Below are 24,672 nucleotides of genomic sequence, written 5' to 3' on the forward strand. Positions count from 1 at the left end.
CACTGCATACTCTCCTTGAAACGTGACTCTTCAGAGGGCAGTGCACCAACCATGTATGCATTTGTGTGTATGTGTGTGTGTGGTTGTGTGTGTGATGAGACATTTTAGAACGCTCCAGGAAGAAGTGCCCGCATTCAAAATGCTGAATATTCAGTTCCCTTTGCAACTTTTACAAAGTGGTCATTGAGAAGATACGGCTGAATATTGCCAATTTGTGAAATTGCTCTTTCTCTTTACAAGAACCTCAATTAAGGGTTGTTTGGTTCTCTTAAAAGAGCCTGTGGCTGCTAACTCGTCAGCCAGGTGTCTGTCCTTTCCTTGACGGGGTCTTGCTTGCCCAAGGGGGGAATACATCTCTGTGTCTCTGGTATGGGAAATAGAGTTCTTACAGCAATGTTTGAGTGTTCGATTTAAATATGTGTGGTACTTTTTGTTGATACGAATTATTGCCATCTGTTGTTGGAGTAGCAGTTCTTGAGGGGGAAGACAAAGGATCTTTGGAAGCAAGGACGTTACTGGGTAAACTTCAGGATGGAAGGTCTGATATCTGCTGGCCCAGTGGCCTGGAAGTTACAGGGAGGGGACAGAGGCCTGAGCCCGAGACTTTTGGGTGATTATTGTTTAGGTTTGTTAACAGAGTCTAGTTTTTAAATTCTAAAATTAAGTTGTGCTTTTTTAAAATTAGAAGTAGATTTGGGTTGAATTAATTTCTTTAAAGGATACATTTTGGTTAGGGGAAATAGAACTTAATTGCTGATTCTTATTGTACGTGTTATTCTACAGCAAGAATGTTAACTTCAGTAATACATTTGGAGAGTATTTCGTGTCATTTCCAAGAATGTTTGGTATGAGGAAACTGTTGGTTTCCCTGTGAGGCATAAGCTAGAGGTCAGTTGTGTTCGTTGCAGGAGAATCACTCCCGGAATGAGCAGTGCTCCCGTACAGCGCTTGCCTGGTTTTAAGAGAGACAGCGGAGGCAGCAGCTTTCTGATTGAGCACTCGTAACATTTCCTAGTCGACAGTGACATCAAGACTTGTCAGTGACGCTGAGGCCAGTCTCAAATACGAGTGATGGTTATGCTCCTAGGTAGACTGTATTCCAATTAAGCATATTGGTGGGAACGGTTAGTTGATTTTCTGCAATCAACTAGACTGGAATACACAACACCGCGTCCCGGTTACAGCAGCAAATTAACTTAGTTTATTGGGAGTGTCTTCTGTTGACTAAGCTTCTTGGGGAAAATGTGGTTTGACTGGATTTTAAATGTGGATTACCTCCTTTTACAGTCTCTTCTGATTTGTTATTTGGTGTAGACACAACCTCAGCTGATGTGTTTTTAAGGGCATCTTATTTAGCCAAGGAGCTAGCATTTGTGTATCCACTTTAAGTCCTTTATTAAAAGACAGACCGCGTACCAGAGCTACCATGGGACCTGCCTCCGACAATATAAACTGCTGTTGGTGTTTAGCCAGACCTGTGAGCTCAGCATTCAAGATGGTTTTATTAACACTTGGAAGCCCGTCAACGCCCAACCCGAGCAGTTGACAGCTTATCCACCTGGAGACTGCAGATGGTGGTGGTACTGTGCTTAGTGTGGGGGTGGTTTCACAGCAGCACAGCTGCTGCCGTGGGAAACAGGCAGTGGCTGTGCTGGCTGGGGTTTATGGCTTTATGAAGTCGTCTGTGTCCTGGATGGCCGTACTGCGCGAGGGGGCCACCAGTGTAAACTGGGAGGTCTGGGTACCCTAACAGTCAGTCTTGATGTAACCAAGTGGCCCACACCTTCCGAATCTGACAGTTTCGTTCTCGAGTTGGTCCTATGGAGTATCTCCCTTAGTTCTTCATGTAGTAGTTTGTACCGTTCTTTTGGCAAAACATACGGTCTGTCCATAAGTATTTTTATAGTTTCTTCCTTAAAAATATGGCTTCTGTATTTCCGCTGTAAAATACGGCAATAAATCGGGAGTATTGCAGGGCGTGTTCTTAACACATTGCATACGGCGGGGTTTAAATCCCTCGTGAAGATTCTCGTGATCCGTACGCAACGTGTTAAGCACAGGTACTGTACCAGGCAGGGGTCAATAAAGTTCACAGAACACGGTGGTTTTTGTAATTTTGTGTCTTGCGTGTAGAGGGAATGGACTGAATGTTGTGTCCGCCCCAAATTTTATGTTGAAGTCCTAATGCCCAATGTGATGGTATTAGGAGGAAGTGACTAGGGAAGGTGGAAGCCTTCTGGTGGGAGCAGTGCCCTTGTGACTCTGTAGCGGTCCCTTGCCCCTTCCACCACGTGAGGACATACCCAGCTCGCTGAACCCAGAAGCAGGTCCTCACCAGACCCTGAATCTGCCGGCACCTTGATTTTGGACTTGCCGCCTTCAGAACTGCGAGAGAAATTTCTGTTGTGTGTAAGCCACCAGCCTATGGTGTTTTTGTTGCCCTGTCTTTAGTCCATTCAGGCTGCTGTATCTGAAACTGTTCCTGGCAGCTTGGCAGTCATCTGACTTACCCACATGATTTGAAAACTTAGCTTTTCTTTGAAGTCACAGGGGAGCCCAGGTGCTACTCATAGATTGGAACCGGAAGGGTCAGCCACGTGGTTTGGAGTCATTCAGAAACACTGAAGCAAGAGGCCACCTCACCCCCGAGCCTTGTAGAATTTAGTGACTTCGGGAGGGAGAATTTTCTGCCTCTGCCATCTCGGCTGCTTGGTGACTGGGTCAGATGGAGTCAAGCGTTACCTTTTCAGGGTGTTGGGCTTGCCCCTGGGATGTGGGAGAAGCCTCGGGGAGCTAACTTGTGTCCAGGACCCTGTTCCCAGAGGAAGTGGCAGGTAGCCCCTCCCTCTCTGCTTTACCCACCCTCTCCCCCCTTTGGGTTTCAGACCTTGTCTTTTCTCGCCACTGAAGATCAGTCTCCTAGGCGTGTACCGCTTCCCCGTGCCAAGGTGAGAGAAGCAGGTAGCCTCTAAAATACCGCGTTTTTCAAAATGTTATCTGAGCAGTTGAGTTGTCTTTCTTTCACACCCACCCTGCAGTGACCAGCGAACTCCACCCCTCACCTGCAGAGGCACCAACCGGAATTAGATGAAAATAAAGACAAGAGACAAGGTGAGTTATTTTGCCTTAAAACTTCAATATGCTGGATTGTGGCGTGAGGTATTTTTATTCCCTTTTGTTAGTACTTAAAACCATCTGGTACATCTTGTAAGGCAAATGACTAACATCTCAAGCTCCTCGTCCATTTGCACACTGCCATTCCCACATAAGTCAGTCACAGCTCCGCAGAGTGGGGTAGTCCTGTGTTTCTCAGGTAGGGGCTTTCTCAGGTGTGGCGCAGGGCCCTGGAAGAGAACTGGGCTGGGTTGGCCGCGCCCTCTGGACTGTGTCAGAAAGGGCTTGAGAACTTAGGGAATAGCTGCCACCCCATCTCCACAGAGAGGAGGCAAACAGATTTTGACTCGTGGGCCCCAGCAGTTACTAGAAACATGTTCCCTGTGTAGTTCGACTGTCAAGGATGTGCAATGTCCTACTGTTGATATCCCATACCTGGGGGAATGAGTATAAAAAAGAAAAAAGAATGGTTTTTGAAGACAGGCACAATATATACTACTATTGAATGTGCAGTTGCAAACCACAGTTGCAGCAGGTTATAGGTAGGTATGACGATGGGTGCCAGGGGACGACGCACCATGACGTATGGTGCTTCTGCATCCATTGGAAGCTCACAAAAACTCTCCGTGACATAACATACCACAAATGGCCCTGATTATTCACATACAGGTTTTCATGCGTGTGAAACAGACAGCAAACACCACAGCTTAATACCTTCCCATTGTATACACCACTCACAGTACAGTGATAGTCTAGAGAGCACACTGGGTTTCTGATTTCATAACAGACAACAACCCACTACAGTTGGTAAACAGGTTATCACTCACACAATTTGGTCAACTTGCGCCAAAATGTTGGTCTAGTAACCAGCGTTTCCTTGGAGCACGAGACCCCAAAGTGGAACGTCGTGTGGTACAAATTGCTAACAAATCAGAGGAGTAAATCCCACTAACTTCCTATTATTATAAAAGTAGAAAGATTGAAAAAAAAAAACGAAATCTGAAAATGATCTCATTTGCTTAAGACTGTGCTATGTGTATTGCAAACACTGGAAAACCCATTTTTTAAAATGCAGCAGCCTATAAAAAAGGAAGTGTTTGCCCTGTCTTTTGGTTGAACAGATGTGTTTGTACTGCTTTTAAGGTGCAGTCGTGGAGGAAAAATTGTCATTTGGCACTATATTAATGACAATGTTTTAATACTGGCACAAGCTAAAAACAGCCCATCAAGAGAATGACAGCCAAAACGCCACCAGCATTGGAGGTGGGAGCACAGTTCCGTTCAGATGAGCGGTTAACAGCTGAAAAGACAAGGTTAAGAATGGTTCTGCAGGGACAGATGAGTTGCTGTAAAACCGTGTTTTCCAGACAGGTGTTAATTTTACTAGGCTTCATTAATACAGAAAATAAATGTCTTCCAGGAAAGCAGCCACTGCTGAAACAATCAACAGGTATGTCCTGTCATCAATACACATGAGATTCTTTGTGACTCAGAACGTGGGCCCGCGAGGCCGAGCTGGTGGCACTTCGGATCACGTCCATCCACCTAAAACGAGCAAAGCAACTGTCAGGGGCCACGTCTTAGAAACATTGTTACAGCTTCATGACACTGGGCAGCCATGACTTTGAAACGACTGCAGCAGTGACTACTGCCTGGTGTGGAACCTGCCATTTAGTGCACGAAGAGTTCTTAGCACGGACTCTTAGCACCATGCAGTGAAAGCGAACCGCTGGCCTGGGCGTGCTTCTGTTCCGGATAACCAGAAGCGCCGCGATGGCTGTGCCCTGGCGGGGTCACACAGCAGCACACTCCAGCTGGGGCAGTTAGAGGTGACACGCATGCTTAGTGGGAGTTCCATGTTACACGTACGTTTGAGTATTTCTGCTGTACTAGTAGTTTTCAGATACCCTGGGGACACTGGCATTGTCTGGAGATATTTTTGGTTGTCACGAGGGGGTGCAACTGGGACGTAGTGTATAGAAGCTAGGGGTGTCGCTGAACATCCTACAGAGCACAGGAGAGACCCTACTTCCTCAACTAGGAATTACCTGGTCTAAAATGTCAGTAGTGCCGAGGTTCCTGCCTTCATGAAGTTTACAGTCTGGCTTTAGACATCCCCGAACCAGGTCTTTTTGGGATCTCACCACTGCAAGGCGAAACGATCCTTGCCACAACAGTGACAAGATCCCAACGTGGATGAATTGTGCAGGATCCAATTTGAGAAGTGCTGTCCCTGGGCTCACTGCTCAAGCGCTGGAGCTTAGAGACTGCTGTCCCGGGAGGTTTCAACCTGCTAACTTCACTGGGGATTGCGCTTTGATTAGAAATGCTTGTGGGTAGTGAGGGAACGAGTTACTGCCCTGTCAACTGCCTGGTCGGGAGAGAGGTTTCTCCCTACGTGGGGTGGTGACTGCTGCTGCCCTGTGGACCCTCGAAGGTGGTGGTTCAGGAGTGACCACTGCTTGTGCAACCGAGGACAGCCCGAGGCCAGGGACAGACAGAAGCCACTGGTCAAACGTGAGGGCCTGGCTCTCCCAGTTGACTTTTTTTGTCTCCAGGAAGATGGCTGCCCCTGGGTCTCACTAATAAGGTAACTGGGAAGCACTAGATTCTTTCCCTTCTTCATGTGATCCCTTGACCGGAAACAGCCTTTTGGCCATAGTCCAGTCAGGAATGTTAGGGATAAATTACTGAAGCCCTAGATTGCACGTGTTAGAGATTTAAAAGTGCAGTGTGTGTAGCATTAACTTCTACTGTACAGGTTAAGGACTGAGGCGATTTTCCAGGGAATCATGGTTCCACTTGCTTCTGTGAGAACAGAAGTGGACTCTGGCAGATGGACCTCAGGGTTATTCTAAGCAATTGCCAGGGTTAGAAGGAAAAGCACATTCTGGAAGGCAGTGAGTGCCCACAGTGGGCTGTAGGAGAGCCTCACCCACTCTCGGGAGAAATCTTACTGTTTAGCAGAGGAGTGTCCTTTTTCCGCAGGCACCCTGTGCAGAGGGAAACATTTACCTTTCAAACGTGTATTCACTTTCAGCCCTGAAGTAGTACACGTGGGACTTGAAATGTAGCTTGAACACGTAGTCTTTGTGGATTTCCTCAGACTCCGAGGGAATGGTGAGCGAATATCCAAGCAGAGGCAGGCTGGCGAGGGGGTGATTGTCCTGGAAACGGTCAACAGAAGTGGCGTTGGAGAGGTGGCCACAGGCTTTGAGCCTGGCTGCAGCCTCTTACCCCAAAGCAACTCTGGAAAGCACGGCAGCTGGTCTTGGCCAATGCTCTGTAGCCCAGCTAGTGTATCCAGGACATGAGCCATCAAATAAATCATCCCCCCTTCCCTGGCCACTGAGCAGCCAGCTGGCCCTTTTCAAGGCTGAAGTGGTCCTTCTGCAAACGGGTGTCAGCCTTCGCTTAGCGTCGAGGGTCCCATGGGCATGACCTTGGTCTGCAGGCCCCCTGCTAATACTTGGCTTCCATGCCTGGCTGTGGCTCAAGGGCAAAGTTCTTCCTCCTAGCAGGGGGAGGGTGCTGTGTGGGGGTCCCCAAGGCCACCTGCCCTGTGTGCGGCACGTACCTGGTGTGACTTGTAGAAGAACAGGCAGAAGTTCGTGAACACCACCCACAGCTTCTGCCACCCGTTGCTGTTTTTGAATTTCCTTAGCAGGTTCCCAGACAGCTGATTCTGAAAGACAAGTAGGGCCTGTAAGGAGCACAAATGGGATCCCCACCAGCGGGACGTAGCCTGGTCCTGTGGGAAGGACACTCGGTCTTCGCCGTCCAGCGAGCGCCTCAGTGGACAGACCCCGCCTATACTGGGGTCCACAGGCGTGGACGGGGGTTCCGGTAGCAGGCGTCCTGCAACTGTCTGAAGAAAAAGGCATTTCTCCCTAGTAGATGGAGGTGCCCCTGGGAGTTAGACTTAATGAGCCTGATTGGATTACTTTTTCTTGTCACCTATTATGGGTCAAATACCCCTCACCCTGCAAAGATGTGCTAATAACCTCAGTACCTCAGAATGGGGCCTTATTTGGAAACAGGGTCCTCATAGGTACACTTAGTTAAGAGGTGATCACACTGGAATAAGTTAGGCCCTTACCCCACTATGACTGATGCCCTTATAGAGAGGAGGGACACAGAAGCAGTGCCCTGTGGGGACAGAGACTGGAGCGATGCATCTATAAGCCAAAGAACAAGGACAGCTAGCAAACCACATGCTGGAAGAGATGCTATAGCTTTTGGGGGGAGCTTGGCCCTCTAGACTCCTTGAATTCCGGACTTTTCCTCCAGATGCTGGGACAAATTGATTTAAGCTGCCCAATTGGCGGTGCTTTGTTGTGGCAGCCGCAGGTGAGGAGCCAATCCCCAACAACAAGCCCTCTTGAGCCTCGCACCAGCAGCTCCTGGCTGCCATCTAGTGGCCCAGGCAGAACACTGGGCTTTGGGAGAGAAGTGACCTCCCCAGGAGATAAAGGACGAGTTACACGTGTAAACCAGGATGCCCCTGGCACGCCTGGCTCTAAGTCCATAGCTCCTGTGGTTTCCCGGAGACCCCCAGGAGCTGCAGGCACAGAGAGGTGCTGCGAACTCCCAGGCGGCTGCGGTGGGACGCCAACAGCAGAGCGTGTGTGTCCTGGCCCACTGCCCAAAGCCCCGCAGTGTCACTGGCTGTAAAGAGGACACCGAAGGCCTGTCTGCGTCCCTGACAAGCTGGCAGCTTATTACCAGGGAGAATCAACAGAACAGGAAAACGGATGGTGGTGATGGTCGCACTTCCTGTCACTGAATTATTCACTTAAAAATGGTTAAATGGCCAAGTTTACCACATACCACCACTAAAAAAGATATATAAAAATGTACCTGAGTCTAACTTTATTTTATCCCGTTGGTACTTTTCCAATAGTTTGTGTTTAATCCAATAAGCATTTTTAAGTGCTCCTATAAGTAAGGTCTCTATGGCAGGAGTTTTAAAATGTCTGCCCTCAAGTTGCTCACAGTCTGATGGGGAGATAGGACGAAGAAAGTGGACAGACAGCTCGTCCATGTGGCCTGGGGCTAAGCTGGACTGAGTGGGGAGGGGGTGTCCTAGTCCCCCAGGCAGAGACCACCATCTATCACCCTTTCTGGCTGCCATTCATCCACTGATAGAAAGGCACAAGAAAGTGGGGCGCTCTGATTTCCAAGCAGGTGCTGGATGGCACAGCCAGAGTTGGGGTTGTAATGCTTCTGTAACATCACTCGTGATTATACGCAAGTCACAGTGCGGAGGTGAAGAGAGTAGCAGGTTTTCCTTATACTTCTTAGATTTATATTGAATCAAATAAATTCCTCCAGAGTCTAAGATATTTCTCTTAGCTGCTGTTACCTTTGGAACAAGAGCCAGTCCCACTGTGCTGTACACACTGGATACTAGGTAGGTTCCCAAGAACACTCTAAATTCTGCCAGCTGCCTCAAATCCTCTCTGGAACACACCAGGGTAAAAGCTCTGAATAAACCCCTGGCCTTGCCATCCTAATCGCCTAGGTATTTTTGAATAATCGTACCCACTGGCCTTTCCTTGCGGTCCCAGCGGCCCCTGAAATTGCCAAACCTCCCAAAACTTGCTCCCCTTGGCTTTGCTCCAGTACATTTCAGTCTCTCACTTGGCACCTGGTCCCCTAAGCTCTACTCTCTCTCCTGTCACTGCTCTCGAGGCTGAACCGTTTTGTCTATGCAGACAACTCAGGTCGGCCCCCAACCTGGATCAGTCTCCACCTGCTTTCACAGGAGAGGTCGTCATCCTTGAACCCAGACCAGCTGACGCCTCATTTCCTTGCTACCTTTCCCAGTGCCCTCCTCTCCCTCTTGGCTCCCAAACTGCTCTGTCCCTGTTGTGGACTGAAATATGTCCCCCCCTCAAAAGAGATGTTCAAGTCCAAAGCCCTGGTACCTGTGAAGGCGGCCTTATTTGAATGGAAATCAGGTCTTTGCAGATGTGATCAAGATAAGTCATACTGGAGTAGGATGGGTTCTAATCCCAGTGACTTGTGTTTGTAAGAAGAGGCCATTTGAACACAGACGCAGGCCTTAGACATCCGTCTACAGGCCCAGGAACGCCAAGGATTGCTGGCAATCACCAGAATCCAAGAGAGGTATGGAGCAGACCTCCCGGGGGCTCCAGAGGAGCCAGTCCTGCTAACAGCTTGGTCTCAGGCTGCTAGCCAGCCTCCAGCACGGAGAGAGGATACACTTCCATTAACCCGTTTGTGGTATGACAGCCACAGACAGCTAATGAGAGTCCCCACCCGATTCTCCTCAGTGTTGTCCCATACTCCTGGTCCTTACCTGTATGCAGACTGTTAATAACACCCACCTCTCTCCCAGATATCCACCACCCCTTAACTCCAGTCCTGAAAACTCAGAACCCTAAGCAGGCAAGGCTTTGCACTGGCCATCGCAGCGTCAGACTCCCCCCGGTCTGATGTCAGCTCCAATGCTCACTGGCTTGCACACAAACTTTCAGCTCATGTTTGCACTGTCCCCAAACGTCTCTGTTCCTCATTTCTGCCCACACAAGTCCTACAGAGACAATCGGAGGCAAGAAACAGAGAGAGGAGGACTACGAGAAAGCACATCAAGGGGAAAGGAGCTGCTTGCTTCCCCTCCATCATGCAGTGGGACGAGCAGCCCTGGGAGAACGGGGCCCGTCTGCCAGTGAGGGGGGTGAGGGATGTGTGGCACCCAAGGAGCCGCCCCAGACACCAGACTGAAGGCATACGCCTTGGGAGGGGGTCCTGGCAAGGGAGGGATATTGGCAGAGTGACATACAAGTCAATTCTTTAACCTGCATTTTTGCCACCTTAAAACCACAGCCCAGGGGCTTGCTTTCATGCTCTATAGTTCTTGGCAAACTCTTCCTCCAAAGGCCACATAGTAAATATTTTAGGCTTTTAGGGCAAAGAGGCAAAAATCAAAGATACTTGTAGTAACCATTCAAAATGCAAAACCCTGTTCTTGGTTCACAGGCTGTAAACACGCAGGGGTGGGCAGGATGTGGCCTGTGGGCCACAGTTTGCTGGCCTGGCTCAAACTCACCTGATTATGTAGACAAAGGACTAGCTGTGCAGGCCTGTCGCCCCAAAAGCTGGCCTTGAACTGTTGCTGGGCCGCCCAGGACCTACCTGTTCGCTGCAGTCCTGAATGACCTCCATGCCTTGGTATTAAAACGGTTTCAAGCCCACCGAATGCCCACACCTGACAGCACTAACAATACCCACAAAGGTTGGTATAAAGCGAGACAGACAAGTTCTTTTTCACAGCTTTGCACTTCCACCAGCTTCGCTAGACTGGACATGTGAAGCGTTTTCCCCATCAGACAGTCACTGATTCTTCCTGCACCCACCCCGTGCTGGGAAAAGATCCCTGTCCACCAGAAGAAATCTCTGGCAAGCTTTGCAAGCTGTGTAAGGGAAAGAGAACACTGAGTACACTGAGCCTGTCACTGTCCCTGTAGGGGACAGGAGAGGGAGTGTTCACAGCCGCTGACAGGCCAGGTGCAGCCAAGGGAGCCCACGCCTCAGGCACGTCCCCTTGCGGATGTTTTCAGCAGGCACGAGGTTTAGAACAGTATAGCAGGGAACTGAGATAAGCTTCATGGACCTGTGCAGGTCACTTCCAGGCAATCTCAGAGAATCCCATCAAGAAATGGTTGGCACGTTCCTAACACTGTTGGTTCAAAATGCAAACTGCTATTCTTGGCTCACAGTCTCCTACGTGACATTTTTTGGGCCATTTTGGGGGCCAGGTATCTTTAGAAATTCAGAACTTTTAGAAAGATAAGCACGTGCCTCTACTATAAGGCACTGCTGGCAGTGGGCTCGGGGGCAGCAGCCCAGAACCAGACATGATGGCCATACAGTGAAACATGAATGTTCACACAACACACAATGCCCAGCCTCCTAACTACTCAGGTCACAGACTCTGCTGCCAATGGGACGTGAAGAGGACTTCGTGGCGTCAGAGCTTTCTGAATTTGATAATTTTATGAAAGGTTAGGGATTATGGACCTGACCTGGAGGATGCTTAGGGAATGGGGACGGGAAAGTTCTGGAAGAGTCACAGTCACAATCGGGAGGGCACCATCCCCGAAGACAACGCCCAGAGGTTCTTACGTGAACTACAGGTGACATGGCCCTGGCTCCTTTCCAGCTTTCTGACCCTCCTGCCTCCCTGCACCTGATTTCGGGTGTGTGGGGTGGGGCGGTGGCTGCTCCAGGACGTGGCAACCTGGAGCTCTCCATCTACCTGTCCTGGGGACCCGTTTGTAGGCCTCTCTGCCACAGACACACGGCTAAGTCCACGAGAGGAAAGAAAAGGGTGGAGATGGCCCGAGAACAGAAAAAAATGATCACTACACAGGCGGCCGTGGAGATGAATGAAGGCCGAGGGAGGCGTTGGCATTCACGGGTCAATGCTCCCCCAAATGAGAGGCCGAGCGCGCATGCTCAGAAGAACAAACATCATCGCGCCCGCCCCCGCCCCCACCCTCTGAGCGCCCGGCAGGTACCTCCACGGCCACGCTGAAGTCCACCATGGAGACGCTGGTGTTGCGGTGCCAGCACACGTGCACCATGGTGTTGCCACGGTGCGGGGCCTGGCGTTCCAGGGAGGTGCGCGAGGCGCTGAGGTCGTCCTCCGACTCCTGATCGGCCGCGGCGGCCTCGTCCGGGGACTCTGCGCGATGCAGCAAAAGGCAGTGCTTCTGAGCTTTGCTCGCCAGAAGAAGGCGCCCTTCCCTGAACCCTCCCGCGAGCTGAGTGGGCCTCACCTCGATCTGGCCCTGGGGACCCACAGGCACCCACCGGGCAGGAAATCACACGAGCAGACGTCTGTTTCTCAGGGCCCCACCCCAGAAGCAGGGCGTCCCACCAGCCCCTGTGCTAGGGAGCCCCTACCACACCTGGACACTGGGCCCCCCAAGTGCTCGTCCAGCAATGTGGATGGCCTTGTTTTCTGTCCTGAGATACCGACATTCTGCGTGACAAGCAGCCTGCTGGCCCAGAGAAGACTCCCCTGCTGCTGCCTCACAGATTTAATCTTTTTTTTAATGTTTTTTTTTACTATGAGGAAGTGGAAGTTCCTTGATTTTTAGCTTTAAACACAAATGTGGACCATGGATATGAGGCCCACAGGGTAAGGTGACTTTAAATGCACTGTACCACTGTGACTCTGTACCACTCTGTCTCCCTGCTCCATGGTTCACTCCTGAGGCCCTGGGGCCGCATTTGGCCCTGGGAAAGCTTCCCTCCACACTTACTGTTGTCAGGGGGGCTGCTGGCGAGGAACTCGGGAGTGGGGCCACTGCTTTTCTCTGCCAAATCAATGGCCATTTGTATGTCCTCAACCCACTTTTCCATCTCAGACCGAGAACTGAAGAAGAGACGGACGTCAGGTTTTTACCCCACAGCAGGTGAAAGGGTAAACGGGTAAGAGGTCAGGTTCCCGAGTTACCTGGCGGCCACAATGATGGACTGCCGCTGGCCCCGCAGGGTAAGGCAATGGGGCACGCCCCACTCGTCTTCGCTCTTCTCTATCTGTGGGATGAGTGTTCATAACATTACTACCGAGAAGTGAGCGAGACACTCACTGCATTTTCAAACGTTCACTAAAATGGCTACAGCTTGGAGAACCAAGTTAGAGAAATTACAGTTGGAAAGGTGAAAGAAAGATCAAAATGCATTGAACTTTTTTGGCAGAGCCCATAAGCTTCCTTTTATCCAACCACTGAGGAGAGTGTGGTTATAAGCCAGGGAAATAATCCTGCGCTGACTAGCCTCCTGCCAACCAAGGGTCATAAAATATGGAGACCTCGTCCATGAGCATATCTTGGGGGAAGGACAGGTGGGTCCCTGGTCCAGAATGGGCTCCAGTACTCCATGTGGATGGTGAGGATTTTCTTTCCGGGCCCCCAGGGCCAGGCACAAGGCAGTGAGGCAAATTCACACTGCATGGCCACATCAGTTTGCAGGAGAGGAGCAGGTCCCAGAGTCCCTCTAGGGGAGCCCTAACAAGGCCCAGCTTTCCCACAGCACCTGTGACGCTCCCACTTCCTTGTCAAGTTCCTCCTTTTCCCTCCTCACTTCACTGTCATTGGCTCTTGCTCCCATTAGCCTGGCCCACAAACTGCAGGCAGCCCCAGGGGAGAGCCCTGACATCGTGCCCTGGGTGCATACTCACGGTCATGCCATAGAGCGGGAGCTGCCCGTGGACTTTAAACTGATTTGAGGCTGTCAGTCCCCTGCTCGTGTACAGCAAGACGTCATTGAACTAGAGGAGCAAGGACAAGTGCGGCTGAGATGCATGGGCACCATGTGAAACCCACGTGCAGAAAGTATATTTCCCAAATCTTGCATGATAATTCGTTGATCTCAACAACTCCAGTGTGAGCAGCTCTGGCTGCTCCCCGGGCCTTCTAGGTGCCCCCCTCAGGCTGCTGAGGCCCGTTCCTGTGACCCCATGGATCACATGGGATGAAGAGCTCACTTACCAGGAAGAACATGCGCTGCTGGAGCCCCTTCCCGGAGAGCTTGCTGAGGCTTCCCAGGCGAATGAATTCCTGCAGAGAAAGCAGACCCCGAGTTGGCTGGGAGCGGGCAAACCTGCGGCAACACAGATTCTGGCTTCCTTACACCACGCTCCCTTTCACGCTAAAAATCATGGTGATCATAGTTCCTATCTACTGAGGGCCAAGCTGCCTCTAAGCTCCTCACCTTCCCAGGAACCTGCAAGGTGGGGATGGACTATCGGCTTCAGTAACAGAGAGGAAACCATCACTCACAGTGATGCATCACCACAATGGCTGCCCATGGTGGGGCTGGTTCACACCCAGGCCTGTGATTATGCACTTAACTCCCAGGCCCCCCAGGCTTCCCACTGTGAACGAGGGGACAGGGACCCAGCCAGACACAAAGTGGCAGCAGGGGCCCGGAAGACAGATAAGCCATACACAGGAATACTAGGAATAGAGGAGTCTTCTCCATGACGTAAAACACTGGTTCTCAAAAACTAGTCCTAGGGTCCTGGGATAAAAGAGCGAGAAGCAGATGTGTCTAAGGAACTCTTTCTCCTGAACCATAAATTCTTGAGGCCACTTAAAAAAAACAAACTAGCATTTTTTAAAATAGTGCCTTCACAGTTTGCATCCATCGCTACTATCGAGGTCCAAAACTTCATCACCCGAAAGGAAACCCTGTACCCTATTTTAGGCAGTCATTCCCCACTTCCCTTCCCCTTAGCACCTGGCAACCACCCATCTGTCTTTTTCTCTCTGGATTTGCCCAGTCTGGATAATTCATATGACCTAATCATGTAACATGTGGCCTTTTGTGTCTGGCTTCAGTCACTAAGCATAATGTTTTCAAGTTTCCTCCATGTTGTAGTATGTATCAATGCTTCATTCCTTTCTGTGGCCAAATATTTCATATGGATGGAGCACATTTTGTTTATCTATTCACCTGTTACTGTGAATGGTATTGCTATGGACATTCACGTTCTGGGTTTTGTTTGAACACCTATTTTCAGTTCTTCTGGGTATATGCCCAGGAGTGGAATTGCTGGGTAATATGGAAATTCTACAGTTAACTTATGGAGGAACTGGTAAACTGTTTTCCACAGCGTTGTTTTTAAAACATAGCTGCAAGTTCTTGGACACCCATTAGAAGAGGGGTCTCTGTCCCCTTTTCTTGGATGTAGGTGGGCTGGAAACCAATAGAGTATGGAAGTGATGCTACGTTACCTCTGAGACTAGGTCATAAAATGGCACATAGCCTCTGTTTTGTCGCAGAGGCAACAATTGCTCTTGGAACCCTGAGCTGCACATAAGTTGTAAGACCACCTGGCTGAAAAATCACCCGGCTCAGCCCTGTCCAATTCCTGACTCACAAAACCATGACATATACTAAAAGGTTTTTTCAGCCTCTAAGTATTGGGGTAGTTTGTTACATAATAATAGATTCCGGGAACACCTGCCACCAGGTTTTTCTGTGCCCACAGTAGCGACTGAGCCAAGAATAGGGACTCAGCCAACTCATTTTGATTCTATAGACTTCTGCATGGCTTGACTCAACTCTTCCTTTGGTCCTTTAGGAAATGTGGATCAAAGACCATGTCTGCTGGTATAAATCAACTGACATATTTTGGGGATCAACAAAGTAACATAATAAATACTTGCAGGGCCACAGAATGGATGTTATCAGATATAAACGATGTGAGATGAGGAAACGGTGCCTGGGGGCTGCTTTCATCACTGCAGGTTATCAGGGAATGAGGCACAGTGACCCTCACATGCTGCTATCACTCCTGTTCCTACCTCGCACATTGGTCGCTGCTGGAACACATTTATTTTCTATCAAATCTTAGGGACCTTGGCTTTTCCCTGAGTGGAAATGAGAAGACAGGGTGGCAGGAGGCACTCACTGCAGAAAGAAAAGGGTCTGTGTTCCAAGGGCTTCAGGGGCAGGGAGCAGAAGGGCCATGGACTCAGTCACCAATGTCTGAGGGCTGGAGATGGAAAGGTCTCGTAGCTAGGATGTTTGTTTTCATTTTATTTTATTTTTCAAAACCATGGGACAGGAGAAAAAAGAAAAGGCCCCCAATATCCTGAAACTCAAGCTGCTTCCTTCTGGAGGGAAGGTCAAAGAGGTCCAGGCCTCTGAGTTTTAACCAAATGACTGCCCCACCCCTATCCCCCTAGTCCCTGCTTCCATTCTGTTCTGTTTAATGAAAAATAATGTGCTCCTGTAACCTAGGCTAGTCCAGGAAAAACTCTCTCTCAGGCACATAATTCTTAGGATAGAGAAACACCCCCAGGAAGCCTGACTCAAGTGTGCTGGGGCCTATTTGCCTCAGGGAAAAATCCTGCCTTCCAGGACATGACACCATGACAGACGTACCCCAGAGACGTGAGTGGGATTGTGCCTGAAAGCCATAAGCCATGTTAGAGATTCGACTGCAGCTAGTTGGGGTGTGTGTGTGTGTGTGTGTGTGTGTGGGGGGGGGTTGTCTCTAAAATTATCTGCTCACCTTTAAAAATCTTAATTTTTAAAATTCCACCTGTAGACAAATCTGTCAGAGCCTTCCTTTCACGCACTAGGCAGGCTATTTGATAATTTAAAATTAATTAATTAAGATAATCAATTGGCTTTGGGGTGTGGAAGGCCCCGTTTTAGAACTCGCTTTGTTGAGGGCCTAACCCCTCCTTCCTGTGCTGCTCAGGGCTGACTTGAAACAATGAACGGCTGTGAAGCCAGTTGATGAGCCAAAGAACACGCACCTCAGTCGGGTCTGCAGTCAGTAACCTGCACCCCAATTCCAGCCTCACTTTTATAAACAACAATGGCCTGCCTTTATTGAGCATGTGGTGTGTGCCTGACATGTGCTGGGTGCGTATATTAGCTCTATACGTGAGCCTGTAAATTCAGTATTACCATCCTCATTTTTCAGATGAGGAAACTGATTAAGAAACTTGCCTCAAATCATGGGATGAGTTAAGGACGACAGAGCCCATGTTTGGCTAAATGCTTACGCTGCCCTCTGCAGTGCCGTGCTATGTAACCAGTAACATTTTAAGTGTATACTTAGTCTGTTCAAATAAATGGAGGCGGGGGAAGGGAAGATAATTCATATCTATTGTGTTAGTTTTACACATTAAATCGCATTTGATCCTCATGATCTGTGAGGGAGAGGATAGGATCCCTTTGTTATAGAAGGAACGTTCCCATAGGTTGACACATCCCAGCTCTGGGGGAGCTAGAATTTGAACCCAGGGCCACCTACTCCAAGCCAGTGCTCTTTTCATAGCACCATGGAAACCTTTCCTTAAAATAAATTCTTTACAGATGGTCTGTTTGCCATGTAGTATAACATGCTAAACATTTTACAATGTCCAAAGTTAAGAGAAAGTTACATTGATTCCACAGGGCTTTACCAAGAGTTCTGCGTGGACGGGTAAACGTGGTTGTTCTGTGCTGGGGCCTGAAGGAATCGGCTCATCAGCACAGCTGAAGCAAATCCCAGCTTTAATTTCTATCCAGCACTCACCACATAACTCTTCTGCATAACTTTTCTGGTTGGTTTTGTAATTAGGCTTCCTGGGAAATATACTAAATACGCAGAGCGGTTCCTTCATCTTCTCTAAGCTACATAGGTTTAAAGTTTCCAGGGCAGCTACCTGTCAGATAAGACGGAGAGCCCCTTGCATACTGGAAACTTGTCTGAAGATTAAGGCAGCTATGTAGCAGATCAGAGGCTAAAATTCCCTTCTGAATCTGGGTCATGAATAGTTCAAACTGGGGGAGCTATGGGAGATAGATCCCATAGCGAGATTTGATGAGATGCATCCACTGGCTAATAGTTTCGATTCTTAGAAAGAGAACTGAAAAAAGGCAGGTTATGCTGTATTTTTAACCCTGGTCTGGAAGAAGCGTGTTTATGCAACAAAGCCCTGCTTCATTGTGAATGAACTACATCTCCCGAAGGGCACTGGGTAGGTGAAGGTTAACAGTGCACGTGAACTTGCATCTCTCCTAGAAGTGTGTTCTGGCTAAAATGTTATTTTAATTCCTAATTAAAATTACATTATGTACAGAAAATTGTATCTTTAAAAAACACTTTTTGGGCGGCTGGATGGCTCAGTTGGTTAGAGCGGGAGCTCTGAACAACAGGGTTGCCAGTTCGATTCCCACATGCGCCAGTGAGCTGGGCCCTCCACAACTAGATTGAAAACAACGAGCTGCCGCTGAGCTTATGGGGCAGCTGGATGTGCGCTCAGTTGGTTAGAGCGCGAGCTCTCAACAAGGTTTCTGGTTCAATTCCCGCATGGGATGGTGGGCTGCGCCCCCTGCAACTAAAGATTGAGAACGGCAACTGGACTTGGAGCTGAGCTGCGCCCTCCACAACTAGATTGAAGGACTCTGACTTGGAGCTGATGGGCCCTGGAGAAACACTCCGTTCCCCAATAAAAATTAACAAACAAACAAACAAAAAACCTGAACAAACTTTAAAAAGAAAAACAACAAAACACTGTTCACACTTACCTGGGAATTTACAGCATGCTTTCAGGCCCTAACTTTCCCTCTGCTTTTATATTACCATTTTACGCATTCTTTAAAAAAAATAAAAAAATATTTATCTTCCATTTCCATTTACGTAAATTAAAAAAAATAAGCTATCTCAAATCCTCTCAGAGCATGGTAGGGAAAAAGTAAATTAGCACATCACCCAATGAGAAAAAGCAGAATAGAGGTGAAAGGCTAGCTTTATGTCCTAACACAAAAGTTTTGAATGACATTGTAATGTACAAAGTGTTTTCCCAATTGTGCCCCAGGTGAAAGGAAGCCACTTCAGAAGGAGCATATTTTAACTTGGAGTATCTGTATTCAAAAGGTTCAAATTTAAATCACTCAAATGTCACCGTTCTGGCTTTCCCCCTAATGCATAAGAGAGCACAGCTGCTTACCCTCCCTGGAATCACAAGATTGTCGATGCCAATCAAATCTTTCTTGAGTTCATGTAGCTTCTGGAAATTCTCCATCTTGATCATCGTACCGTGAAGCTGTGCCACCATTTCAGTAATCTCGGCCAAAGCAGCTAATGAAGGAAACAGACACAAAAACGGCAGTATTAATGGCAGACAAAGGTTTCTATCCCCCTCATCTTCAAGCTCAACTCTCCAGGGTAATATCCTCCAGTCGCTGGACTATGTTAGATGCCATCCTTCTGGGGAAAACACTGCTATTTCTCACAAATAAAAAACAAGTGATTTGCTTTACTGTATTTGCTTTATGTATTTATTTGCTTTAGTTTCCCAAAATCATCTTGAAAATGTAAATGACCCCTTCCTGGCTACTATAGTACTGTCCTTCAATGAGAATTGGTTTTGGCACAGAGGGGAAAGCAGCAGGGGAATGAGAATACCTGCGATTCTGTCCCCAGGGCAGAGATTTTTTTTGTTTTTACCCCCCTCTTCTGGGAAGAACAGCACAGAGATGCCACAGAAAAATCTGAGGAAAAGAGGGATCTTGCAGGGAGAGAGTAATTGATAGTGCAACTTTTTGGTAATGAGCACTCCAGCTCTTCCCAGTGCCTCCTCCTGCAGGAATTGTACTGTTTATCGAGACGGTTGCAAAGAATAACTGCATCACGAACCTTTATTTTGCAATATGGGTACATCTCCCCGGTACTGAGAGACACCACACAAGTGTGGGTGGCAGCAAAGCCACAGTAGCTGATCATTTAGGTATTTTTGTCAAAAAATAACTTGTCCAGTGAACTGCAATCATCAGAAAATGAAGTACCCCCTTCACCCTGGCATGTGAACTTTGGAGGGGAAGCATGTTGTTTTCTTGCCTTCTCCCAGAGGATGCAAATTAAATGCTTCCTGGCTTATCACAGAATGCTTTGTCTCAGCCATAGTGACAAACCCCAAGGTTGCTCAATCTTTAGGCATTACCAGCCGGTTCAGTTCAATAAACAATTACTGGGCACGGAACGCTTAGTGGGGTGGGGGTGAGGAGGCGCTAAGAGAACAGGATGGCACCCTGGTCCGAGGTGCTCACGCGTCTGGCATCTTGGGAACAGTGCTCGGCACTCTGCATCCCTGACATTCAGGAAGTACATGTTCTGACATACTTTCATTTCCCTAGCCTTTGTACAATCGTGCCACCTTATGGCTTCAGCTACATCACAAATACTTTTTCCATTTAATGGCCAAGGATAGACTTTTCTCCCTGGGGACTGTTCAGTAAAATGCAAACTGGGCACGTCAGCCAAGGATAGCGCATGCAAAACTAAAGACGTCCCTCACCCTCCTGGCTAATGTCTCTGTACAGCTCTGAGTCCTCAGAGCTGGAACGGCTTTGGGTCATCCTGTCTAGGCACAGCCAACTGGCAATGCTGATATGACAGAACAAGGTAGATGGGCGGAGGTCCCCCAAGCTCCAGGGTCAGGTGGGAACCAGGGTTTCATGGAGGAGGAATGCTGTGCCAGGAAAGGACAAGGAGGTGGTAGCAATGACTCCAAGCAGAAGGGATAGAATATGCCAAGGGATGAGGCACGAAGCACCATGGTTTGTCTTAAAGACTGACAGGCTATAGCAAACCGAAACCACATCACGAGCCATTTTTGTTCTCTTGTGAATTGCTAATGCCTTAATTATTTTGCCAAATCTTCTCTTGGGTTGTCTTTTTAAAAACTAATTTGTAGGCGTCTTCTATATATTCTAGATACGGACTGAGTGAATTTTCTAGAACAAGCCCCACATCACCATTCCCCTTCTTAAAACCCTTCCTGTCTTATGTTTGCTCTTAGGTTGAGTGAGGTCTCATAGGGTTTGAGACCCCATGGAATCTGGTCCCTGCTTACTTTTCCAGGCTCATTGCTGCTTCTATCCCTCTGCATTCCATATAGAACTTCTACTTTCTAGAATGTTCCACAGTCTCTGTCCCCTTTGGACCTCTATATATGCAGTTCCCAACTCTATATTCCACACCCTCCCTTCATCCAGTAGCACTCCAATTTGTACTCTAGCCCTAGGCTTAGACATCCTTTCCCTCAGAAAGCCCCCGCTAAGCTGGAAGGCCAGGTCAGAAGCCCCTGACCTGCTGTACCAGGCACTTCCCTCTCACAGGTCAGTCACTGCCCAGGTACCGGCTTCCGCGCCCACTGGTGGGTTCTATGTGTAGGGGCCACATCCGTTCCAATCTTTTTAGTATATCTAGTACACAGCAGGTGCTCAATGCATATCTGTTACATGGGAGGCTGGCTGGGGGCCAGATGATGAAGAGTTCTGACTGTAGCCGGAGGGAATCAGAGATCATCCATGTTTTAAGCAAAGGATTAAGTAAGAGATGTATTTAGAAAAGGAGAACACAGGTGGCCTAAGAGATGGGAGGTGTTTATATTAATAATACTTTCGGTGAGAGATACAGGCCTTGATGTACTGGTGGGTGTGCTAATTCCCGTAATCTGTCGTGTGACCTGTGAAGGACCCACTCTGTACAGCCTAGGGGGAGAACGTAGGGGATACAGCAACAGACCTCAGGGCCCTGGCCCTCGAGGGGCTTATGGTCCAGGCCAAGAAGTGCAGACATTAACAGACCACATATCACGAGACACACGACTTAGGTTCAAAAAGATGACACGTGGCCTAGTGGGGAAAGCAACTGTGGAAGACCAGCTCTGACCGTTTCCTAACTGAGTGACACAAGCCCTCACCTCCTCTGAGCCTCAGTCGTATTATCAGTAAAATGGGATAAGAACACTACGTCATGGGGTTGTTAAAGGAGTAAAGACGTTAACTTTAGTAAGCTGCCTGGCCTTGTATCTGGCCCCGGTGCTGAGCAAGTGGCAGTGGCTAATATTATCATGAGGCAGTAGGGTAGGATGCTCAGTAACATGGGTTCTAGATTTAGGTTCCAAGTCATTTACTTTCCAGCTGTCTGACTCTGGGCAGGTTCCTTAACCTCTCTGGTCTCCGAAACCCCATATGTAAAATAAGCTCACCCGTGCCTTGTAGGCTAGTTGTGAAGATTAAGAGTTAATTCAGGTGCAGTGCTTAGTAAGGTGACTGGCACAGTCCCAATGCCCAGCAGCAATGAGCACGAGTGTTTATTACAAGCCATTTTCCGAGGCGGGTCCAGGGAGGGAGTGATGAAGTGTCAACCGGGTAGGTAGAGGAAAGCTTCCTGGAGGGGGCTGACTCTCAGTGGAGCTTCTCCAGGGCTTTTCGCACTAAACCACCCAGGGTCAAAGGTGGAAATGCATGCAAAAGGAGAAAGAAAAAGAGGTCAGAAGGACCACTCTCACTTTCTTTATGGAAAGATCAAGAGATAACAGGAAACATTTGACCAGGTACTAAAAGGCAGCGCCTGCACGTCGTTTTGAAAACCGGGGACACAGTACCCCAGAGCTCTTCGCCCAAGGAGCCCCTCCCTGCCAGGCTGCTCGTGGTGGCGACCTCACTGAGCTTCTTCTCACCTCTGCAGTCCCGGAAGTCGGAGTGGCTGGGGGGGTGGTGCTTGCACAGACGCTCCAGGACCTGCTTGTAGTGCATGAGCCGGTGCAGGGGGCGCAGGAGGAAGGTGTTGAGTGGCAGGTAGCACACCTTCTGCAGCTCGAAGTCTCTGCACAAGTTCTCCAGCCGCCGGGAGCCCCTGATGCTGGTCTCCAGCGCCTCCAGAGCCTCGCCGTGCTTCCACAGGTGAGCAGCCAGTTGCTGGTGGGGGCACAAGACAAGGGCGGGGCAGGGGTCCTGCTTAGCGGAACTGAACGTGCGCAGTCCGCCCTGCTTGACTTGTGGAAAGGAAGGTTACCTCCGCTTTTGTTACTTCATTTCATTAAATTTCGTATTTTTCACATTTCACGATGTATTTCATTACTTCAATTAAGTTCTCAAAGTGAAATAAAAAGCTCTAGTAAAGCGTTGAGTTAAAAAGATGTAGGGATTACAAAATAGGCGATGTATACGTTGTATTAGAGGCTTCTTTTAAAAACAAGACTCGCAAAACTAAGGGGAAATAAATGCACAGGAGCTCCTTCAGGGGGCCTGTGGTTTTCCTGAAAATGTCACAAGATGACAAATACACCGGGACCACTCAATAAATGTCATATAGTTAAAAATATATATTTCTGTTTAACTCCCCCCATTTGCTCATACAGTAACTGAGCATCTGCCACAAGCTCTGCTAGGTTCCAGGGACCTGGATGAGAATTAGACACGGTCTCTACTCTGCTGGGGTCTGACCAAGAGCCTTTGCTTAACCAAACATTCGCCAGGCTCCAGAATCTTCTCCAGGCCTGTCTGTGCACTTCCTTGTAAATGTACTTTTAGCAAGAACCCTGCTAAGGCATTTTAACCAGAACCCCCACACTGGATATCTGCTCACCCTCAGCCTCAGGGTCCTCGTATCTCACTATCCCCCGGTGATGTCTGGTCACCCTGGCTTACCTTCAGCAAGGATCCTGTTAGATTGGTTCAGCCAGAATCCCCCCTCAGCCCTGATGTTTCCTTTCAGGCATTTTCTATCCTAGGACCCCCACCCTGCCCCTGGGGTATAAATCCCCACTTGTCCATGCTGTGTTCAGAGTTGAGCCCAATCTCCCTCCCCCACTGCAAAATCCCACTGCACTGGTCCTACAGCTATTACAAAAGTCTGCTTTACCATCTTTAACAAGTATTGTGGAATATTTTTTTCCTTGTAAGTGTGGTGGTGGAGACAGACGCAGGGTAAAAAGTTTGAGGACAGAGCATTAAAGGGAGGAATGACTTCCTCATGGCAGGTGGGGAACAAGTGCAAGGGGGGGACATTTCCAGACAGAGGGGCACTAAGGGAGAGGGGGAACAGAGGACACCCCAGGGCTGGAGAACAGCAATTGTCCTCGAGTCTCACCCTGTACGTACTTCCCAGGAGGGGGCTTAAGTGCTACCCGTGTGCTGCCAACTCCCACACCTGCATTCCTAATCCCGGTATCTCCGCTCGCGCACTCCAGAAACAGCTAAAAACGCAGTGAGTCCAGACACAAACCCACCACCTCTGGCCCCTGTGACTCTCATTTCAGGATCAGTGCCATCATCAGCCAGAAATTGCTAGACAGAAACGCTGGTTCCCTCATAGTTTGAATCCTTCACCAAATCCTACCAATTCTACCTCCTAAAACTGCCACGCCACTTCCTGTCTTCATCGCCATGGTCACTGCTCTCGGTTCGGCCCTGTGCCACCACCGCCACCACTCCTCACCCCTCTACCTAACTGCGTAACAGCCACCAAAACAAACTTTCCACACTGCAGCTGGAGCACATCGCCTCTTGCTTGGATACACAAGAGCTCCCACCATCTGTGACAACCTCCAGAGTTTCCGTCAGGGCGCATAGGGCCCTTAGGATGTAAGCCCTCTTACCTCTCCATTACTGCCTCTTGCTCTCACCCCAGGCCACCCACAAACAGCCTGCACTTGAAGGTGTCTACACGCAGAGCCTCTGCACATTACACGCCCCTCCTAAGACAAGCACCAGCCCCTCCCCCCCACCCCTCCTCATCCTTCAGGATTAGCTCTGGGGACTTCCCTGATCTCCAGGCTGAGTTAGGGACTCGTCCATCCTCCTGTACTTATGCCATGTTTGTCCATCTTAGCCCTTGTCATGTGGTCTTCTCTGCAGAATTTACTTTGTAACTTTAAAAAATATATATAGATTCATAGGAAGTTGCAAAGAAATGTAGGGAGATCCTATGCTTCATTGGCCTCCCCTAATGGTAACGTCTTGCATAACAATAGCACAATAGCACAACCAGGAAACTGACACTGGTACAGTCCACTGGTAAATCCAGAGTTTATTTGGATTCCACCAGTTATACATGCCCTCACTTGTGTGTGTATGCATGTGTACGCATGTGTATAGCTTAATGCAATGTTATCACATGTGCGGTCCCCTACTTGACTATGAGAGCATCTGTCATGTCACTACATTCTCGGGGCCTGATGCGCACAGTAGGTGCTCAGCAAATGTCTACTGTCTGCATGCATT

At 48.9% G+C, this 24,672-nt stretch overlaps 1 protein-coding gene across 2 annotated transcripts in view; it reads right to left on the reverse strand.

The window, feature by feature from the left end:
- Window positions 1–3,116: 3,116 nt before the first annotated feature.
- FARP1 (FERM, ARH/RhoGEF and pleckstrin domain protein 1) overlaps window positions 3,117–24,672 on the reverse strand; it is a 283,093-nt gene continuing 261,537 nt past the window's right edge. For both annotated transcript variants that reach the window (XM_088792816.1, XM_088792815.1), the window contains exons 18-27: window positions 22,128–22,365; window positions 18,609–18,739; window positions 13,641–13,709; window positions 13,331–13,420; window positions 12,605–12,687; window positions 12,411–12,523; window positions 11,661–11,827; window positions 6,692–6,799; window positions 6,130–6,281; window positions 3,117–4,659 (exon numbers count right to left, since the gene is read on the reverse strand). In XM_088792816.1, the coding sequence (XP_088648942.1) occupies window positions 4,578–4,659; window positions 6,130–6,281; window positions 6,692–6,799; window positions 11,661–11,827; window positions 12,411–12,523; window positions 12,605–12,687; window positions 13,331–13,420; window positions 13,641–13,709; window positions 18,609–18,739; window positions 22,128–22,365 (1,233 nt within the window). In that variant the 3' untranslated portion in view covers window positions 3,117–4,577. The remainder of the gene's footprint in view (window positions 4,660–6,129; window positions 6,282–6,691; window positions 6,800–11,660; window positions 11,828–12,410; window positions 12,524–12,604; window positions 12,688–13,330; window positions 13,421–13,640; window positions 13,710–18,608; window positions 18,740–22,127; window positions 22,366–24,672) is intronic.

This window comes from Rhinolophus sinicus, chromosome 16, assembly GCF_057876585.1.
Source record: "Rhinolophus sinicus isolate RSI-liver-muscle chromosome 16, RSI-T2T, whole genome shotgun sequence".
Taxonomy (NCBI): Eukaryota; Metazoa; Chordata; class Mammalia; order Chiroptera; family Rhinolophidae; genus Rhinolophus; species Rhinolophus sinicus.